General features: G+C 43.2%; 1 protein-coding gene across 1 annotated transcript in view; it reads left to right on the top strand.

Annotated features, from left to right (window-relative positions):
- Positions 1 to 16,308, top strand: part of LOC142374499 (uncharacterized) — an 86,061-nt gene that overhangs the window by 66,164 nt on the left and 3,589 nt on the right. Inside the window, exons 3-5 of the mRNA XM_075458220.1 lie at positions 471 to 2,945; positions 15,385 to 15,508; positions 16,017 to 16,165. Of these exons, the coding sequence (XP_075314335.1) occupies positions 471 to 2,945; positions 15,385 to 15,508; positions 16,017 to 16,165 (2,748 nt within the window). The remainder of the gene's footprint in view (positions 1 to 470; positions 2,946 to 15,384; positions 15,509 to 16,016; positions 16,166 to 16,308) is intronic.

Raw genomic sequence — 16,308 nt, 5'->3', positions numbered from 1 at the left:
TCACTGCAGCTGAACACTAACTGAGGTCCAACACTCAGCTGGTTGTTTCTTCTGCGTAAAACTACCTTCAAATTGTTTTTATTCTACAAAGGGCTCCAGGCTGTGACAACTTTTGCAACAATATTTGGAAATTCTGTCCCAGTATTTAACAGTACGCCCTGTGTGTCGTAAATCTTGACCCCAGACGATTACTTTTTTCATATATTTAATGTTTGGGATCTCTTCCCCTGATAAACGGGAGTAAACTGTGTTGTTCCACTGCAGCTCTTCATACGACTTTAATCAGTTCTGGTGGAACATGAATCACATGTCGGCATCTCACTGCTACCAAGGCAGATTGTTTTGTAGAACTGTGTCACCAACATGGTTTATAATCTTTTGACTAACATTAAAACTACTTATGATCAGGGTAAATAAAATAAACTCACATTTGTCCTTAATTTATATTTCTGTTTGTGTGTTTCCTGCAGATGTTCAGCAGCTGTTTGTGATTAAAGAAGAGGTTCCCTGGAGCTCCAGTGTGGACCAGCAGGACCCAGAACCCGTCCACATAAAGAAGGAGGAGGAGGAGCTCTGGAGCCACCGGGAGGGAGAGCAGCTTCACCGACAGGAAGAAACTGATATCAGCAGGTTCTCAGTCACTGCTGTTACTGTGAAGAGTGAAGAAGAAGAACAACCTCAGTCCTCACAGCTTCTTCAGATTAAAACTGAAGACAACAGAGAGACAGAACCTGAGTCAGGACTAAATCATGATGGAGGCTGTAACACTGCCAGAAAGTCCTTCATCTGCTCTGAGTGTAGTAAACAGTTTCTCTCCAAAGAGTCTCTGAAGTCACACATGAAAGTCCACTTTGGAGAAGGACCAGAAACAGCCCAGAACCCAGATCAAAATAGCAATTTACAACCAAATGCTGATTCAGACTCTTCTGACACTGAAGTCAGTGATGATGACAATGACCATTGGCAGGACCCTTTGTCAGATTCTGGACCTGAATATGAAGACGGTGATCCTGATTGGAGGAAGACCAGAACAGCTGAATGCGGAGAACATGACTGTGGAAAGAAGTTGAAAATAAAGAGGCCTCTGAAGTCACACATGAGTTTGCACAAGAGAAAGCAACCGTTTGGCTGCGATGTTTGTGGTAAAATATGTCGTGACAGAGGAATTCTTTCAAATCACATGAGAGTCCACACTGGTGAGAAACCTTATGCTTGCAAAGAGTGTGGAAAAAGATTTAACCAATGCTCAAACCTTAAGTCACACATGAGAGTCCACACGGGAGACAAACCATTTAGCTGTGACTTCTGTGATAACAAATTTAACCATATCTCCAATCTCAAGGCGCACATTAGAGTCCACACTCGGGAGAAACGATATCACTGCGATGTTTGTGGTCAAAGATTTAGTCGAAATGAACATCTTAAGACACACATGAGAGTCCACACAGGAGAGAAGCCGTTTGCCTGTGATGATTGCGGTAAAAGATTCAGCCAAAGCAATCTTCTTAAGTCGCACATGAGAGTCCACACTGGTGAGAAACCTTATGATTGCAAAGAGTGTGGTAAAAGATTCTACAAAAGCTCAAATCTTAAGGTACACAGTCGGGTGCACACGATGGAGAAGCCTCATACCTGCGATGATTGTGGAAAGAAGTTCAGAATGAAGACGGATCTGAAGTCACACATGAGAGTTCACACAGGAAAGAAGCCATTTGGCTGCGATAATTGTGGAAAGAAGTTCAGAACGAAGACGAATCTGAAGTCACACATGAGAGTTCACACAGGAGAGAAGCCGTTTGGCTGCGATGTTTGTGGAAAAAGATTTAAGGAGCAAGGAACTCTTTTAAATCATATGAAAGTTCACACTGGAGAGAAGCCGTTTTGCTGTGATGATTGCGGTAAAAGATTCAGCCATAGCCATGTTCTTAAGTCGCACATGAGAGTCCACACTGGTGAGAAACCTTATGATTGCAAAGAGTGTGGTAAAAGATTCTACAAAAGCTCAAATCTTAAGGTACACGGTCTTGTGCACACGATGGAGAAGCCTCATACCTGCAATGATTGTGGAAAGAAGTTCAGAACGAAGACGGATCTGAAGTCACACATGAGAGTTCACACAGGAGAGAAGCCGTTTGGCTGTGATAATTGTGGAAAGAAGTTCAGAACGAAGACGGATCTGAAGTCACACATGAGAGTTCACACAGGAGAGAAGCCGTTTGGCTGCGATAATTGTGGAAAGAAGTTCAGAACGAAGACGAATCTGAAGTCACACATGAGAGTTCACACAGGAGAGAAGCCGTTTGGCTGTGATAATTGTGGAAAGAAGTTCAGAACGAAGACGCATCTGAATAGACACATCAGAGTTCACACTGGAGAGAAGCCATTTGGCTGTGATAATTGTGGAAAAAGATTTAGTGAGCGAGGAACTCTTTCAAAACACATGAAAATCCACACGGAAGAAAGGACGCACATTCAGGTGCACACAATGGAAAAGCCTTATACCTGCGATGATTGTGGAAAGAAATTCAAAACAATGACGCATCTGAAGTCGCACATGAGATTCCACACTGGTGAGAAACCTTATTCTTGCAAAGAGTGTGATAAAAGTTTCAACCAAGTCTCAAATCTTAGGAGACACATTCGGGTGCACACGATGGAAAAGCCTTATACCTGCGATGATTGTGGAAAGAAGTTCAAAACAAAGACGCATCTGACATCACACATGAATGTCCACTGTGGAGAAGGACCAGAAACAGCCCAGAACCCAGATCAAAATAGCAATTTACAATCAAATGCTGATTCAGACTCTTCTGACACTGAAGTCAGTGATGATGACGATGACCATTGGCAGGACCCTTTGTCAGATTCTGGACTTGAAAATGAAGACGGTGATCCTGATTGGAGGCAGACCAGAACAGCTGAATGCGGAGAAAATTGTGATGATTGATCATGATGATTTGATTTATAATTCTGCCGAGAAGTCCTTCAGCTGCTCTGAGTGCGGGAAACAGTTTGTACACGAGCGGTCTCTTACATCACACATGAGAGTCTACACGGGAGAGCAATCGTTTGGCTGCGATGTTTGTGGTAAAAGATTTAGTCGAAATGGTCATCTTACGACACACATGAGAGTCCACACAGGAGAGAAGCCGTTTGGCTGTGATGTTTGTGGAAAGACGTTCAGTACGAAGACGCATCTGAAGTCACACATGAGAGTCCACAAGGAGAAAAACCATTTGGCGGTGATGATTGTGAAAGATTATTTTGCAAAAAACACAGATCTTAAGAAACATTTGCAACCCCAAATAAGATGAGGTTGGGGAAAATTGGAAGGTTTTGAGTTGTAGTTGTTGAGTTAAGATATTGTTTCTTCATATTAGGGCAGCATAAGTTTTCTATCGGAGTATACGGTCAATTATTCTATTGATTGGTTAATCTGAACTGTTCTTTTTGCTTAATTTAAAAGCACATTTCAACCAGAAGTCCTTCAGATTTAAGTTAATTACTCATGTTACCTTGTGTTTTTCTGCTTTGTGGACTTTCAAGTCAGGGCTGGTAATGAAGTAATAAAAAAAGAATTATGTTATTTCAAACAGGTGATTATAGTCATGTTTGGTACATGAAAGATGAGCTAGTATTTTTTCATTATATAGTAAAATGTTTCACTTTCAACGTTCAACATGAATGTATGTTCTATTGTAAATAAAATCTTGGTTTGAGATTTGAAATTCATCCCATTCTGTTTTTATTCACATTTTACACAGCGTCTCGACTTTTGTGGCATTGAGCTTCTGGCTGTTGAAGAATCTGTGTCATTGACGGAGCCTGTGCTGCACAGAGGCCCCGATTTAGAATATCCTGTTTTATAATCCACCTGAACAAAGCAATATTTCTATTTACTTTGGTTAACTGGCCTGATTAAATCCATCCTAACCTGCTCAAACTGAGCACAGTATCAGTGTAGGATAACTGCTACGGCTGCAACATGAACAAAAACAACCATCTTAATGACAGAAATTTTTAAAAAATTGATCAAATTTACAGTAAAAGACACGTCAGTGGCATTTTTTATGCCTTTCTTTTGATTGGCAGTTTTTTCTCTAAATCATTTCTAATAAAACATTTTATTACAGGCATCAAATCAGCCAAAAGATTTCCTCAATGCAAACCCAACCATAACTTCTAACATCCTACCTTGCAATTAAAAGGGAAAAACACACAATATAGACGACTCCTGTGGGATGTTTTGTTCTTCTTCTCAGAGAAATGTGAATCACACTGGTACAAACTGCCAACACAGAGAGCATCTGAGCAGCTATCGTCAGTGATAAAATGTAGAAGCTGCATCACCCATTCAGTGATGCTTCATCCTCTGTGTGTCAATACTTTGGAGTTCAGTCATCTCTGTTTAAGCGTTCATGGGTGCTCTTTCAGTGTCGACTTAAAAGGGATTACTGGGCAGCTCAAACTTCATTTTCTAGGTTCCGAGCTCAGCAAATTATCGTGTGAACTCGGCACTGTGATGTTCAGTTTCTCAGCAGCTGGAAACATGGCGGTAGAGACCTGGTATCATGGACTGGAAGCACAGAAAGTGACCCAGGTTTCCTTGTAGTGACTATGTGTCACAGGTTTACCTTTTCATTAGTGAACAGGTGCTCTGCTGACCACGTCATGTTTTCATTTGGCCATTTTCAGGAGCTATCTTAAATTCATCTTCAGGTTTTTGCAAAAGGAAAAGAGGGACAGCACTCGCAGGCTTTGTTTAACGTAGGAAAAACCACAAACTGCTCCAGTTTACTGTAGGATGTTCAGTATTTGTAGTGATGCTTGTAAAATATACCAGCAGAGCAGCTCTTTTAGACATAATCTTAATTAATGGATGCATTGTGTGGGACAGATTTGATTTAAGTGTCCTCATATATTCCATAGACCTGTTTGAACCTCTATAGAGACACTTTTTCCTTATTTTTTCTCAATACTGTCGTAGCGAACTTCTTTGAGACTTAATTATTTTTCATATTCATCTGCAGGATAATGACTAATAGTCAAGCAATGAGCCATGGCAAGTAATAATGAAAAGGTTATTCTTTTATTTTCTATATTAGCAGCATAGAGAATGTTCTTGCTTTCAGAGGCTGTTAAAAGCGAGGATTTTAAGGATCATAACTGTACATTTAAAGTTTTAACTTCTCATGTCAAACAGCTGCTGGTCAGCACTCCTGAGGAAAAATTAAATTTCAGGGATGATCAAACCGACAATGTCTCTGATAAATTATATTTTTAGATTTAGAGGTGTTGGTACATTATTACTCATTTTTCAATTTCAGTTTGTTGATAGAAATCTTGATGGATAACGAGGTCCAATTCACAGCTGAACAACCTGATTTAGTTTAGTTATATTAGCACATCACCAATATGTTGCAACAGGAGTCTTACATGGAACAATAATAGCGCTAAGAAACATAATCTATACGATTACGGCAAAAGAGTTTATAAGTACATGAAATTTAGAAAAAAATAAAGAATTTATAGCCACCTAACTGCTCCGTGGTGTGGACACAGCACATGGATGAATTATTATGCAAACAGAGTTCAATACAGCACCAGAAATTATAAGAAGGGAGGCATTTTACTTTCTTTATTTCCAAACTGCTCCTGTTGTTTATTCATGTGTCTCGGGAGAAGTCTTTTACTCAGAAATGATTGCGTGGTATAAGCTGAAAAACGAAGATGGGAACTCTTTCTCTGCTGACCGCGTTCCAGGGGGGAACGAAAAAAATGCAGGACTGATTAGCATTAAGCTAACTGTTGTGGTCTTGTTCCGAGCTTCCAGCAGATTTTTCGCCGTCTCTACGGAACAGTTTCTGCTTCTGGTTAAACATTTAGTGTTGTGAGAAGTTTTAAAGCCAAACTGTGACAGATGGAGGATCATAGTAGCTGAAGAAGAAGCGATGGAGCATGAAGAAGCGGAACCAAAGCTGGAAAGACGACAGAGAGACGCCGAAGTCTGTTTTTTGCTGGACAGGTAATTTAACCCACCAATGGAAATGTAACTAGCTGTTTGGTAGCGTTAGTTAGAACATGGTCATGGGCAGAGTTAACGACACATGCAACCTTTTTCTGACTGTTAGGAGGGTTTTAAGTTATTATTTCTGCTCCAAAGGTAGAATTTCGGTTTGTTTTTGGACTAAAAACACCGACGTTAGAGATCTATTGGTGAGACTGCTGAGTGTAGGTGGCCGCATAGATGCCTGATCAGAAAATCGCGAAAGTGCATAAACTGTCTGAAAACTGTTCCTATGGTAGCTATAATGATTCATCACATACGTAGTCCTTAATCTAATGTAAGATTGCTTTCACAATTATTTGGTTTAGTATAAAGCAAAGTCTAAAAACCCATAAAACAGCACTGAGTCAGATTCCTGCTCTTATTTGAACCGCGACGGACAGAAACCTCCCTGACAGGGGAATTTTCCTTATTTCACTCAATACATTTCAAGTTAAACAGTGAGCGTTTACCTTTAAACGAAGTGTTTATAGACGGTGGTGATCTCGAGTCTTTGCATGAAAAATGTGTTGTTTCCTCTATCCTTCTGCACTCTGATAACAAACTGCTGACCTTTAAGAACCACAGTGAAATGCAGATGCTGCTGAGAAAGTTGGAGCTTTGCTGCATGTTTAAACACTCAGAGACAATCACAGTCTAACTGTGAGGTTTATGTGTATTGACACAATTTGAGAAATGTGATGACACATTAAAGCTGCAGTCGGCAGGTTTTCAAAATTGCGAGTCTAAAGTGGGAAAATTCGAACTGATACAACTTTCAGGTCCCTCCCCCAACCTCTAACGGTGCGTTCACACCAGACGCGGTCGGGTGACGCGATTACATACAAAGTCAATAGCCGCTTTCGGACTGTAGGAACCTTTGGCAGTTCTAATAACCTTTTAATCCGCGGGGCCGTTTTCTCCCGTGTTCGGACATACAGGAACTCGGGGCTTTCTCCCTTAGTTCCTATAACTATTTAGCTCCTTCTCCGAGGTCGGGTCTTTTCATGGTTCTATAGAACTAATCTGACGGAGGTGTGTGGTGGTCGGTAGCTACGCCCCACGTCACGCTATCACGGCTGAAATGTCTCCTCATATGACACAGACACAACCGGCGGGTGTTTAATAAGTTAACTTACACTGGTCTCATTTGTCTGCAGCGCTCTGCTTTCCTTTCTTCCTTCATGAAATAAAAAAGTATCTCCTGACTCTCTCTGTGAGCTCTTCCAGCCTCGATATTAGACGCCTGATGTGATTGTCCATGATTAATATCACCATCATGCAGACCATGAACACGGTGGCCTCCCGCTCTCCATATTAGCTTCTTGGTGGTGTTTGTTCTACTCTCCTTACTTTTACCGTTTTGTTTTGTGTTTGAATGTAGCGCTAAACGGCTAACGGCTAACACGTCACTGAAGCAGACGGCTGCGCGCGGCACATCAGTCCCTATCAGGTCCCGACTCATGTGCGAATGCAGACTGAAACAGTTCCGCTGGGGAAGGATAGTTATCAGAACGAAATTCGAGGAGGGTAGTTCTGATAACTACTTTCTTAGAACGGTCTGTCCGAAAGCGGCTAATGCAAAGACGCGATTAGACGCGGATTCGAGCCGGCGGCGCGATGAGGCACGGTGGAGCGGTGCGGTGGGGCGGTGCGGTGGCCGCCGCGCGAGTGAAAATATGCGATTCGCGCGAGTTAAAAAAATCCAACTTTAAACGCCTTCACACCAAACGCGATGCGAATATTCGCACCGCCTTCATCGCGCGATCGCGGCGCCGGTCCTCCCGAGCGGGTCGTCGGGCTGGGTCCTGGTGGGCCTGGGGTGCCGCTGGAGGCGGCCGTCATCCAGACGCAACTCCTGGAGAAGGCGGTGATTTAATTTTTTTATTTTATTTAGTCAGGGACCATGTGCAAAGTACATTAATTACAAAGTAAATAGATGACCTGGACCAGATTGTAGCTTAGAAGCTAATTTCCATCTGCAGTCCCATCTGCATGTCACAGACATGACTCCATTTCAGCTGCGGAGCGCCTGTCCATCTGTCTCCACGTCACTGTCGTCCAGAATCTCAACGCTGATAGGCTGTCTGGTGCGAATATTTCGCCAAAGTTGGATTTTTTTAACTCACGCGAATCACATATTTTCACTCGCGCGGCGGCCACCGCATCACCTCACCGCGCCGCCCGACCGCGCCTCATCGCGCCGCCGGCTCGAATCCGCGTCTAGCCGCGTCTTTGCATTGACTTTGTATGTAATCGCGTCGCCCGACCGCGTCTGGTGTGAACGCACCGTCACAAGCTCCGAATCGCCCCCCAAACCCCTCCCCCTCTGTGGACGAGGTTGTGCACGTGAGTTCACACCAGTGTGAGCGCACACAAGCTGGGGCAGACTCACGCTCAGCAGCGTGTGCACAAGCTGTGATTGACAGGTAGGATTCCTCCACCCTAACGTGATTGGTTAAAAACAGCCGGGAGCGCTCGGTTTTTGCAAGCATGATTACAGGCTTCAGAGGGAGCTACAGATTTCGTTATTTTTCCTAAACAGCCTATTTAATATTCTACTTCCAGAATCCCATGACAGTTCAAGCTAATATGACTAAAAAAATGTTCCCGACCGCAGCTTTAATGGTTGTGTTTAAAGGACTCAAACACAAACATCCATTGCTGTATATTGTCGAGGACACAAAATATCTACGCCAAACTGTTTACATTTGTTCTAAGAAGCAGACTGAATCAGGTTCAAACCAACACCTTTTCATACCCTCTGAGCTACACTTGTATTCAGAAAACGCCTGGTGTTGTGTATCTATAATAAATCCTGATTACTGGTGGTAGATTAACTGGTGACAGTCACACCAGAGTTATGTGTGTAAATGATTGTGTGTTATTTCCTCATCAGTTGGTGTGAAAATATGACGCGAAATGCTTTGTACCCTATCGACTTTTATCACGTTAATCTTACTTCTTTAAGATAAACTCAGACAGCTTTTTCTTTTTATGGTCTGGTTTGATGCATAAAAATTCATGGAATGAAAGAGAACATTTGTGCTTTCCTTCAGTTTCTACGCAACAATGTGGAAAAATAAAAGCGAATCGTTTCTTTTGTGACTTTTGAAACCATTTCTATCTATTGGACTGTGTTCAATAATGTTACCAATAACATTATAGCACCCAAAGGTGCTGCCATGGGCTAGCAATCCATGGTAGCGGTAGCGAGGCCTAGCAGCTTTGTTACAACCAGCATAAGCTAGAAATAGATTAAAGATAATACCCCTAGAGTCAGCGAGAGCAGGGGCGGAAGATGACTCACAGGCAGACTACATGGCAACTGACACTGGAACGAACATGACTATGACGTGGATACGCGACTCAGTGAAGGATAGGGGCACGGACCTATTCTCTAGGGCTAGAACTGACCAGAATAGTTCTCAGAGGAAAGAGAGCGTAGTTTGACATAATAAAAGTGGTGGACTAGAGGGAAGTAAGCTCCAGGTTTTTCCTTGTGGCTGGCAGAAAGTAACATCAGTTAGAGGCCTTAAAATGCATCTGGGAAGAAAGAGATGTGTGGTAAAGGAAGGGCAGTGTGGCCGAATCGATCAGTACTTTTTTTTTTTTTTCTTTTTTTTTTGGGGGGGCTTTCTATGCCTTTAATCACAGGACAGTTGGAGAGAGACAGGAATGCAAGGGGCAGAGAGAGAGGGGAGACACGCAGCAAAGGGCCGCCCGGTGCGGGACTCGAACCGGGGCCAGCTGCAGCGAGGACCGCAGCCTCTGCACATGGGGCGGCCGCCTAACCCACTACGCCAACGACCGCCCCCTCGATCAGTACTTTTTAACACAGCTACAGAGGGGGAGGAGGAGGTTCTAACAAGGGATGCAGCTGATACTGAAGCCCCTTTCACACTGCCGAATAACCCGCGTTTAATTCGCGAATTTAGCGTGTCCGCTGTTGTGTTCACACTACCGACCCGGGCTGCCGCGTCAACTCGACTCGCCTTTCGACACGCGTCGGACCGTAGTCTTTTTGCCGAGCCGAGTTTGATGTGAACACAATCGACGCGGGTCGGACGTGGGCGTGACGTGAGGAGTTTAAAAGACAGAATGGACAGCTGATTCAGAACAACAGAGACAGGTGAGGACAAGTTTCACTCTGTTTTAGCCTACATCAAGTTGGAGACATTTTTTAATATGGCCAACTGGGGAGACAAGGAGGTCCGCGAGCTCCTCAGCCCCCGAGCAGAGGACGTTATTTTCCGCCACATTTCGGGGACGGTGAAAGATGGACCTCTGCTGGAAGGGCTGGCGAGAAAGATGGGAGAGCGCGGTTTCCCACGCAGCAAGACGCACCGTAAAGTAACATCTCCATGAACTGCATTGCATAAACGATATCTCAAGGTGTCCCGCCATCGTTTGTTTGAAAAATTTGATGCAGACAGGTGTATTTAACCCTACCTCCGACGCATGGCTTGTGCCTACGTCATTGTACACGCCCAGCATTTTATGTGTTTCGTGTGACGCTCTGCCACTAGGCAACTCCCCCTGAACTCGGCTTTAGGCGACACGGGTCACCCTGACACGCCAAGCGTTCACATTGCTCGACGCGGGTCGAAGGTGCAATTTGGACCCGCTAAGGTAGCAGGTCGCAGTGTGAAAGGGGCTTGAGATAAATAGGCCAGTTATAGACAGAAATATGGAGCAGAAAGCTAGAGTTAAGTGGCCTAGGGCAAATGGTAACAAAGAATGGGAGGAAGTCAATAAAGATTTGTCGATAATATTGGGTAGGTTAGGAGGAAATGCAAGTGATAGGCTAGAGAAAATGGGAGATATCATTTATTCCTATGGTGTAGAGAGATTTGGGGTGCAAGATAGAAAAAGGGTTGAAAGAGTACATTTAGGTAAGTCTAGACAGCAAAAAGAGATGGAGAAATTGATTAAGGAAAGAAGAAATTTAAGAAAGCAGTGGAAAAGAGCTACAGAAGAAGAGGGAGAGGGAATTAATGTTTTGCAGGAAGAATTGAGAAGCAGGCTAGCAATACTCAGAAGGGCTGAATATCTTAGGAAAAAGAGAAAGAAGAAAGAATATGTAAGGACTGCGTTTTACAGGGACCCGTTCAAGTTTGTTAAAGGATTGTTTAACCAGGAAAAGGGAGGGCAGCTTAAGGCAACATAGTCACAGGTGGAAGAGTATCTCAGAAATACATATTCAGATCTTGAGCAGCGTAGAGTAGTAGGCCTTCCACCTGACATGCCACCATTAGGAGAGATGGCTCATAAGATGGATGTTAGACCACCTAGGTGGAAGGAGGTTGAGGAGGTAGTCAGGCGTGCAAAGGCTTCGTCGGCCCCAGGGCCAAATGAGGTCCCCTACCGGGTTTATAAAACCTGATATCCTAAAGTTTTTGTGGAGGCAATTAAGAATAGTTTGGGAGAAACAGGTTATTCCTAGATAATGGCGTAGGGCAGGGGGCGTTCTTATTCCAAAGGAGAAAGAGTCCTCGGACCTGAGTCAGTTCCGGATGATCTCTCTCCTAAATGTAGAGGGGAAGGTTTTCTTTAGTTTAGTTGCACAGAGATTAGCTAGTTATTTAGAAAATAATAGCTTAATAGATACTATTGTGCAGAAAGCAGGAATACCAGGTTTCACAGGGTGTTCAGAGCACACTAGCATGATTTGGCATCAGATTCAGACAGCCAAGATTGAGAAAAAAGACTTGCATGTTATATTTCTGGATCTAGCAAATGCATTTGGTTGAGTTCCACATAGCCTTATTTGGAAAGTGTTTGAGTATTTTAGAGTCCCCATAGCAGTTGTTAACTTATATTTTCAGGATATTAGACTGTGCCTAAGTACAGCAGGTTTCACAACAGGTTGGCAGAGGCTAGAAATAGGCATAATGGCAGGGTGTACGATTTCTCCATTAGCATTTACAATGGCGATGGAGATCATTATTAGAGCTTCCAAGTGGGTTGTAGGTGGAGAAAGACATCAGGATGGCATGCGCCTTACACCAATTAGGGCCTACATGGATGATATGACGTTGGTGACTACAACAGTGCCATGTATGAAGAGAATACTTGAGAGACTTCATAAAAATCTAATGTGGGCTGGTATGAAAATCAAACCTACTAAGTCTAGAAGTATCTCAATAAGTAGAGGGAAATTAAGTGATAGAAAGTTTGTAATAGATAAAGAAAACATTCCAATAATTAAGGATAAAGCAGTAAAGAGTTTAGGCAGGTGATACCAGGCAGACATGAATGATGGAGAGCAGACAGTGCAGTTTCGGAAAGATGTTGCTGAGGGACTGGATAGAATAGATAAATCATGGCTTCCAGGAAAGTTGAAGCTGTGGTGTCTGCAGTTTGGATTGTTTCCTAGGTTGATGTGGCCACTTTCTGTGTTTGAGATTCCATTATCTGTTGTAGAAAAAATGGAAAGATTAGTTAGTTTTTATATTAGGAAGTGGCTAGGTGTTCCTAGATGCTTAAGTACTGTGGCACTGTATGGGAAAGGCATACTCCAGCTCCCAGTATCTAGTCTAGTAGAGGAGTTTAAATCTACTAAATCCCTGTTAGCTGGGAGTAAAGATGTGGTAGTCAGTAAGGTGGTTCCAAACCCAACCAAGGGGAGGAAGTGGAAACCAAGAATGGCAGCTCAGGAGGCAGAAGCAACTCTTAGACGTGCAGAGATTGTGGGTAATGTGCAAATAGGCCGGGGAGGCCTGGGGCTTGGCCCAGGCAAACCAGTGTGGAGTAGAGCAGGTCCCAAGGAGAAGAGAAAGCTAGTTGTTGAGCAGGTTTGTAGACAGGCAAGGCAATTTTATTTATAGAGCACAATTAGTACACAAGGTAATTCAAAGTGCTTTACAGCTACATAAAATCACAAGAAGGCAATAAGATCATTAAAAATAAATTAAAAATAAAAACCCATTAAAAATAATCATTAATTAATTCATTTAAGAGTCCAGATAAAATACTTTCAGGTGTCATATGCACAGCTAAATAGAACTGTTTTCAGCCTGGATTTAAACATTGTCAGAGCTGAGGCCTGTCTCACGTCTTCTGGAAGACTGTTCCAGATGTTAGGAGCATAAAACTGAAACGCAGCCTCACCTTGTTTAGTCCTGACTCTGGGCCCCAGCAGGAGACCCCTGCCTGAGGTTCTCAGAGCCCGAGTTGGTTCATGTGGCTCTAACATGTCAGAGATGTACTTAGGCGCTTGACCATGAAGAGACTTGTACACAAGCAGAGCTGTTTTAAAGTCTATTCTCTGAGCGACAGGAAGCCAGCACAGAGACCTGAGCACTGGACTAATATGGTCGTATTTCCTGGTTCTAGTCAGGACACGAGCAGCAGTGTTCTGGATGTACTGCAGCTGTCTTACAGCCCGTTTAGAGCCCAGTGAGCAGGCCGTTACAGCAGTCTAACCTGCTGGAGACAAACGCATGGATTAGTTTTTCTAAGTCTGGTTTAGACACTATTTCTTTGATTCTGGCAATGTTTTTAGATGGTAAAAAGCTGCTGATGTTACTGATTTAATGTGGCTGTTAAAGTTCAGGTCTGAGTGCAATATTACCCCGAGATTTCTAACTTGATAGTTAGGTTTTAGAGAGAGAGTCTCAAGGTGACTTATAACACTTTCTCTTTTTTTCTGTGGGCCACAGACAATGATTTCAGTTTTGTCCGAGTTTAGCTGGAGGAAATTGTTTTGCATCCACACAAGGAGGAAATGTTAAGGGGTCCAAAGGCAGTGGCTCAGGCCAAGCAGGGACGGTGGTTGAATTGGGAAGGTGTAGAGAAGAAAAAGCTTAGTTGGAAAGAACTGTGGAGTATGGACAAAAGGAGTATTAGATTTTTGATAGGGGCAACATATGATGTATTGCCAACTTCCCAGAACCTAAAACTCTGGGTAAATGGAGACCCGTTATGTTCGTTATGTTCAGGTACTGCAACTCTAAGGCATGTTTTGTCAGGTTGTAAGGTTAGTCTGTCACAAGGCCGGTATACATGGCGACATGACCAAGTATTAAGAAGCTTAGCTGCAGGTATTGAAGATAAACGAAGGCAGGTAAACTTAGGAGGGTTTAAGGTGAAGAGAGTTGCAATTCAGTTTGTTCAAGAGGGGGAGAAAGTTAATAAGAAGATAAGGAGGCACGGCAGCTTGGAGGATGCTTGTGATTGGGAGATGCAGGTAGATTTAGGAAATAAGCTTGTTGTTCCCCAGGAGATAGCCTCTACAAATCTAAGGCCTGATATAGTCTTGTGGTCTAGGAGTAGAATGAGTCCATTTCATAGAGCTGACTGTTCCTTGGGAGGAATCAGTAGCAGAAGCATATGAAAGGAAAAAGCTTAGATATGTGGAGTTGGGGGCAGAAGCAGAGCAGCGAGGATGGAAGGTTAGAATCTGTCCAGTGGAAGTAGGATGTAGAGGATTTGTTGCCAAGTCTGTTGTCTCATTGTTGAGGGAGCTGGGTGTAAGTGGACAGTGTGAGGAAAATAGTGAAGGAAGTGTCAGATGAGGCAGTAAAGTCCAGTCAGTGGATTTGGATTAGAAGAAGCAATAGCAGGTGAGGGCCCAGCAGGGGCAGCACTTAGGGTAAACAGACTTTTGGATGAAGCAAAGAAGAAGTTCAAGATATTTAAGTGGAGGGTGTGGCCCATGTGAGCCTTTTGAAACCAGGCGGCCATTTTGGGTGAGTTGGCTTTGAGTAAGTTGTATGGCTTTGTTTTTGCTGGCATTTTTAGTGATTATAGGACTGTTTAGGTGAGTTTGGCTGCTGAATCTGCTAGTGTGTCTTGTCCTGCCTCCACCTCTGGCACCCTCTATATTTTCATTACCCCCTACCCGAACCAGGGTTTGCATCCCCACCCCGCTGTGACTGGTGTGCAGTTGGTGAGAGGCTGAGGTAGCTTGTGGCTGTAAAGAAAAAAAAAAAGAAAAAAAGATGGTTGTTGTGGTGTGAGGAGCAGTATTGGCTGGCATTAGGGGGGTGGCTCTGGGACGCCAGTGATCACTGTCTAGCCTCCTGGAGGTGTCCTGGGCCCAACTAGATGAAACACTGATGAAAGGAGGTTCCCACCTGATGACCCCAATGACATGTTGGTCATCACTGCTCACTGATCTATATTATAGGATTATAGGGAATTATTCACTGAGTCTGGTCCATTTTCTTTGTTTTCCTTTTGCACACGTTTCTTGTGTTTACCTTGAACCTGTGAAAAAGATGAGTAGTAAAGGCTGATGGCTGCTTGCAGTGTATCGGTGCCTGAGACTCACTGGACAGGTTAGAAGATGATGGCTGTTGTTGATCTGTTCTTGATTTATTGTGTTTGTCCAGGCGAGCCAACCCTCCCAGAACTTGAAGATGTCACTGAATGTATAACAGAGGTATGTGACTGTGTCATGTTGCCAAGTCACAGCCCCAGCAGAGTCTGCATCGATGCTTCCAGTGGAACAGACAGGTGAGGCATCACAGGGAAATAACTGCTGTGGTGTTTTTCTTTCTGAACTCATGTTCACTGTTGTGTCTCCATGTGTGTGATGTGCAGAACATGCTGTGGTTATTCTGTACAGAGATGAACACCTGAATGTCTCTGCCGAAGACAGAAATTCAGAGACTTGAACAAAGGTAACATTTCAGCTGTCAGAACTCCTTTACATGCTTATGTTTTTATTAATAATTTATGTATTCTTACTGTTTTAATTTGCAAAGTTCACATGACATGAACATTGTCGAACACCTGAGGACAAAAATGAACATTTTACACTTAAAACATCCACATTTACAGAACAGAAATAAACATTTTTACAAACAATGTTTTAAATAACAAGTGATTATTTATTATTAGTTGTTTTAATGAATAACTGAAACTGAATAGTTCACTTTTGTGTATTTACAGTTTCAGACAGCTGAAGATGTAGAAACGGAAATCTGAAAATACCTTCTGATACATCAGAGTTATAAACAAGGATGGTGAAGAGGAGAATCACAGGTGGAGCAGGGATGCCTCAAAGGAGGAGCCTCCAACCAGATGAATCCAGAGGACCCAGTTTGGTACCCCTCGTACCTGCAGCATCCACATCAGAACTGGAGCAGACACAAGACAGCAAAGATCTCAGTAAGTGACTCACATCTGTTGGTCTGTTTTATTTCAGCCATTTGGACCCGTTTATAATGTTTTGACCAACATTAAAACTACTTATGATCAGGGTAAATAAAATAAACTCACATTTGTCCTTAATGTATATTTCTGTTTGTGTG

This window comes from Odontesthes bonariensis, chromosome 23 (genome assembly GCF_027942865.1).
Source record: "Odontesthes bonariensis isolate fOdoBon6 chromosome 23, fOdoBon6.hap1, whole genome shotgun sequence".
Classification (NCBI taxonomy): domain Eukaryota; kingdom Metazoa; phylum Chordata; class Actinopteri; order Atheriniformes; family Atherinopsidae; genus Odontesthes; species Odontesthes bonariensis.
The sequence above is the reverse complement of the archived record's forward strand: the minus strand, read 5'-3'. Positions and strand labels throughout refer to the sequence as shown.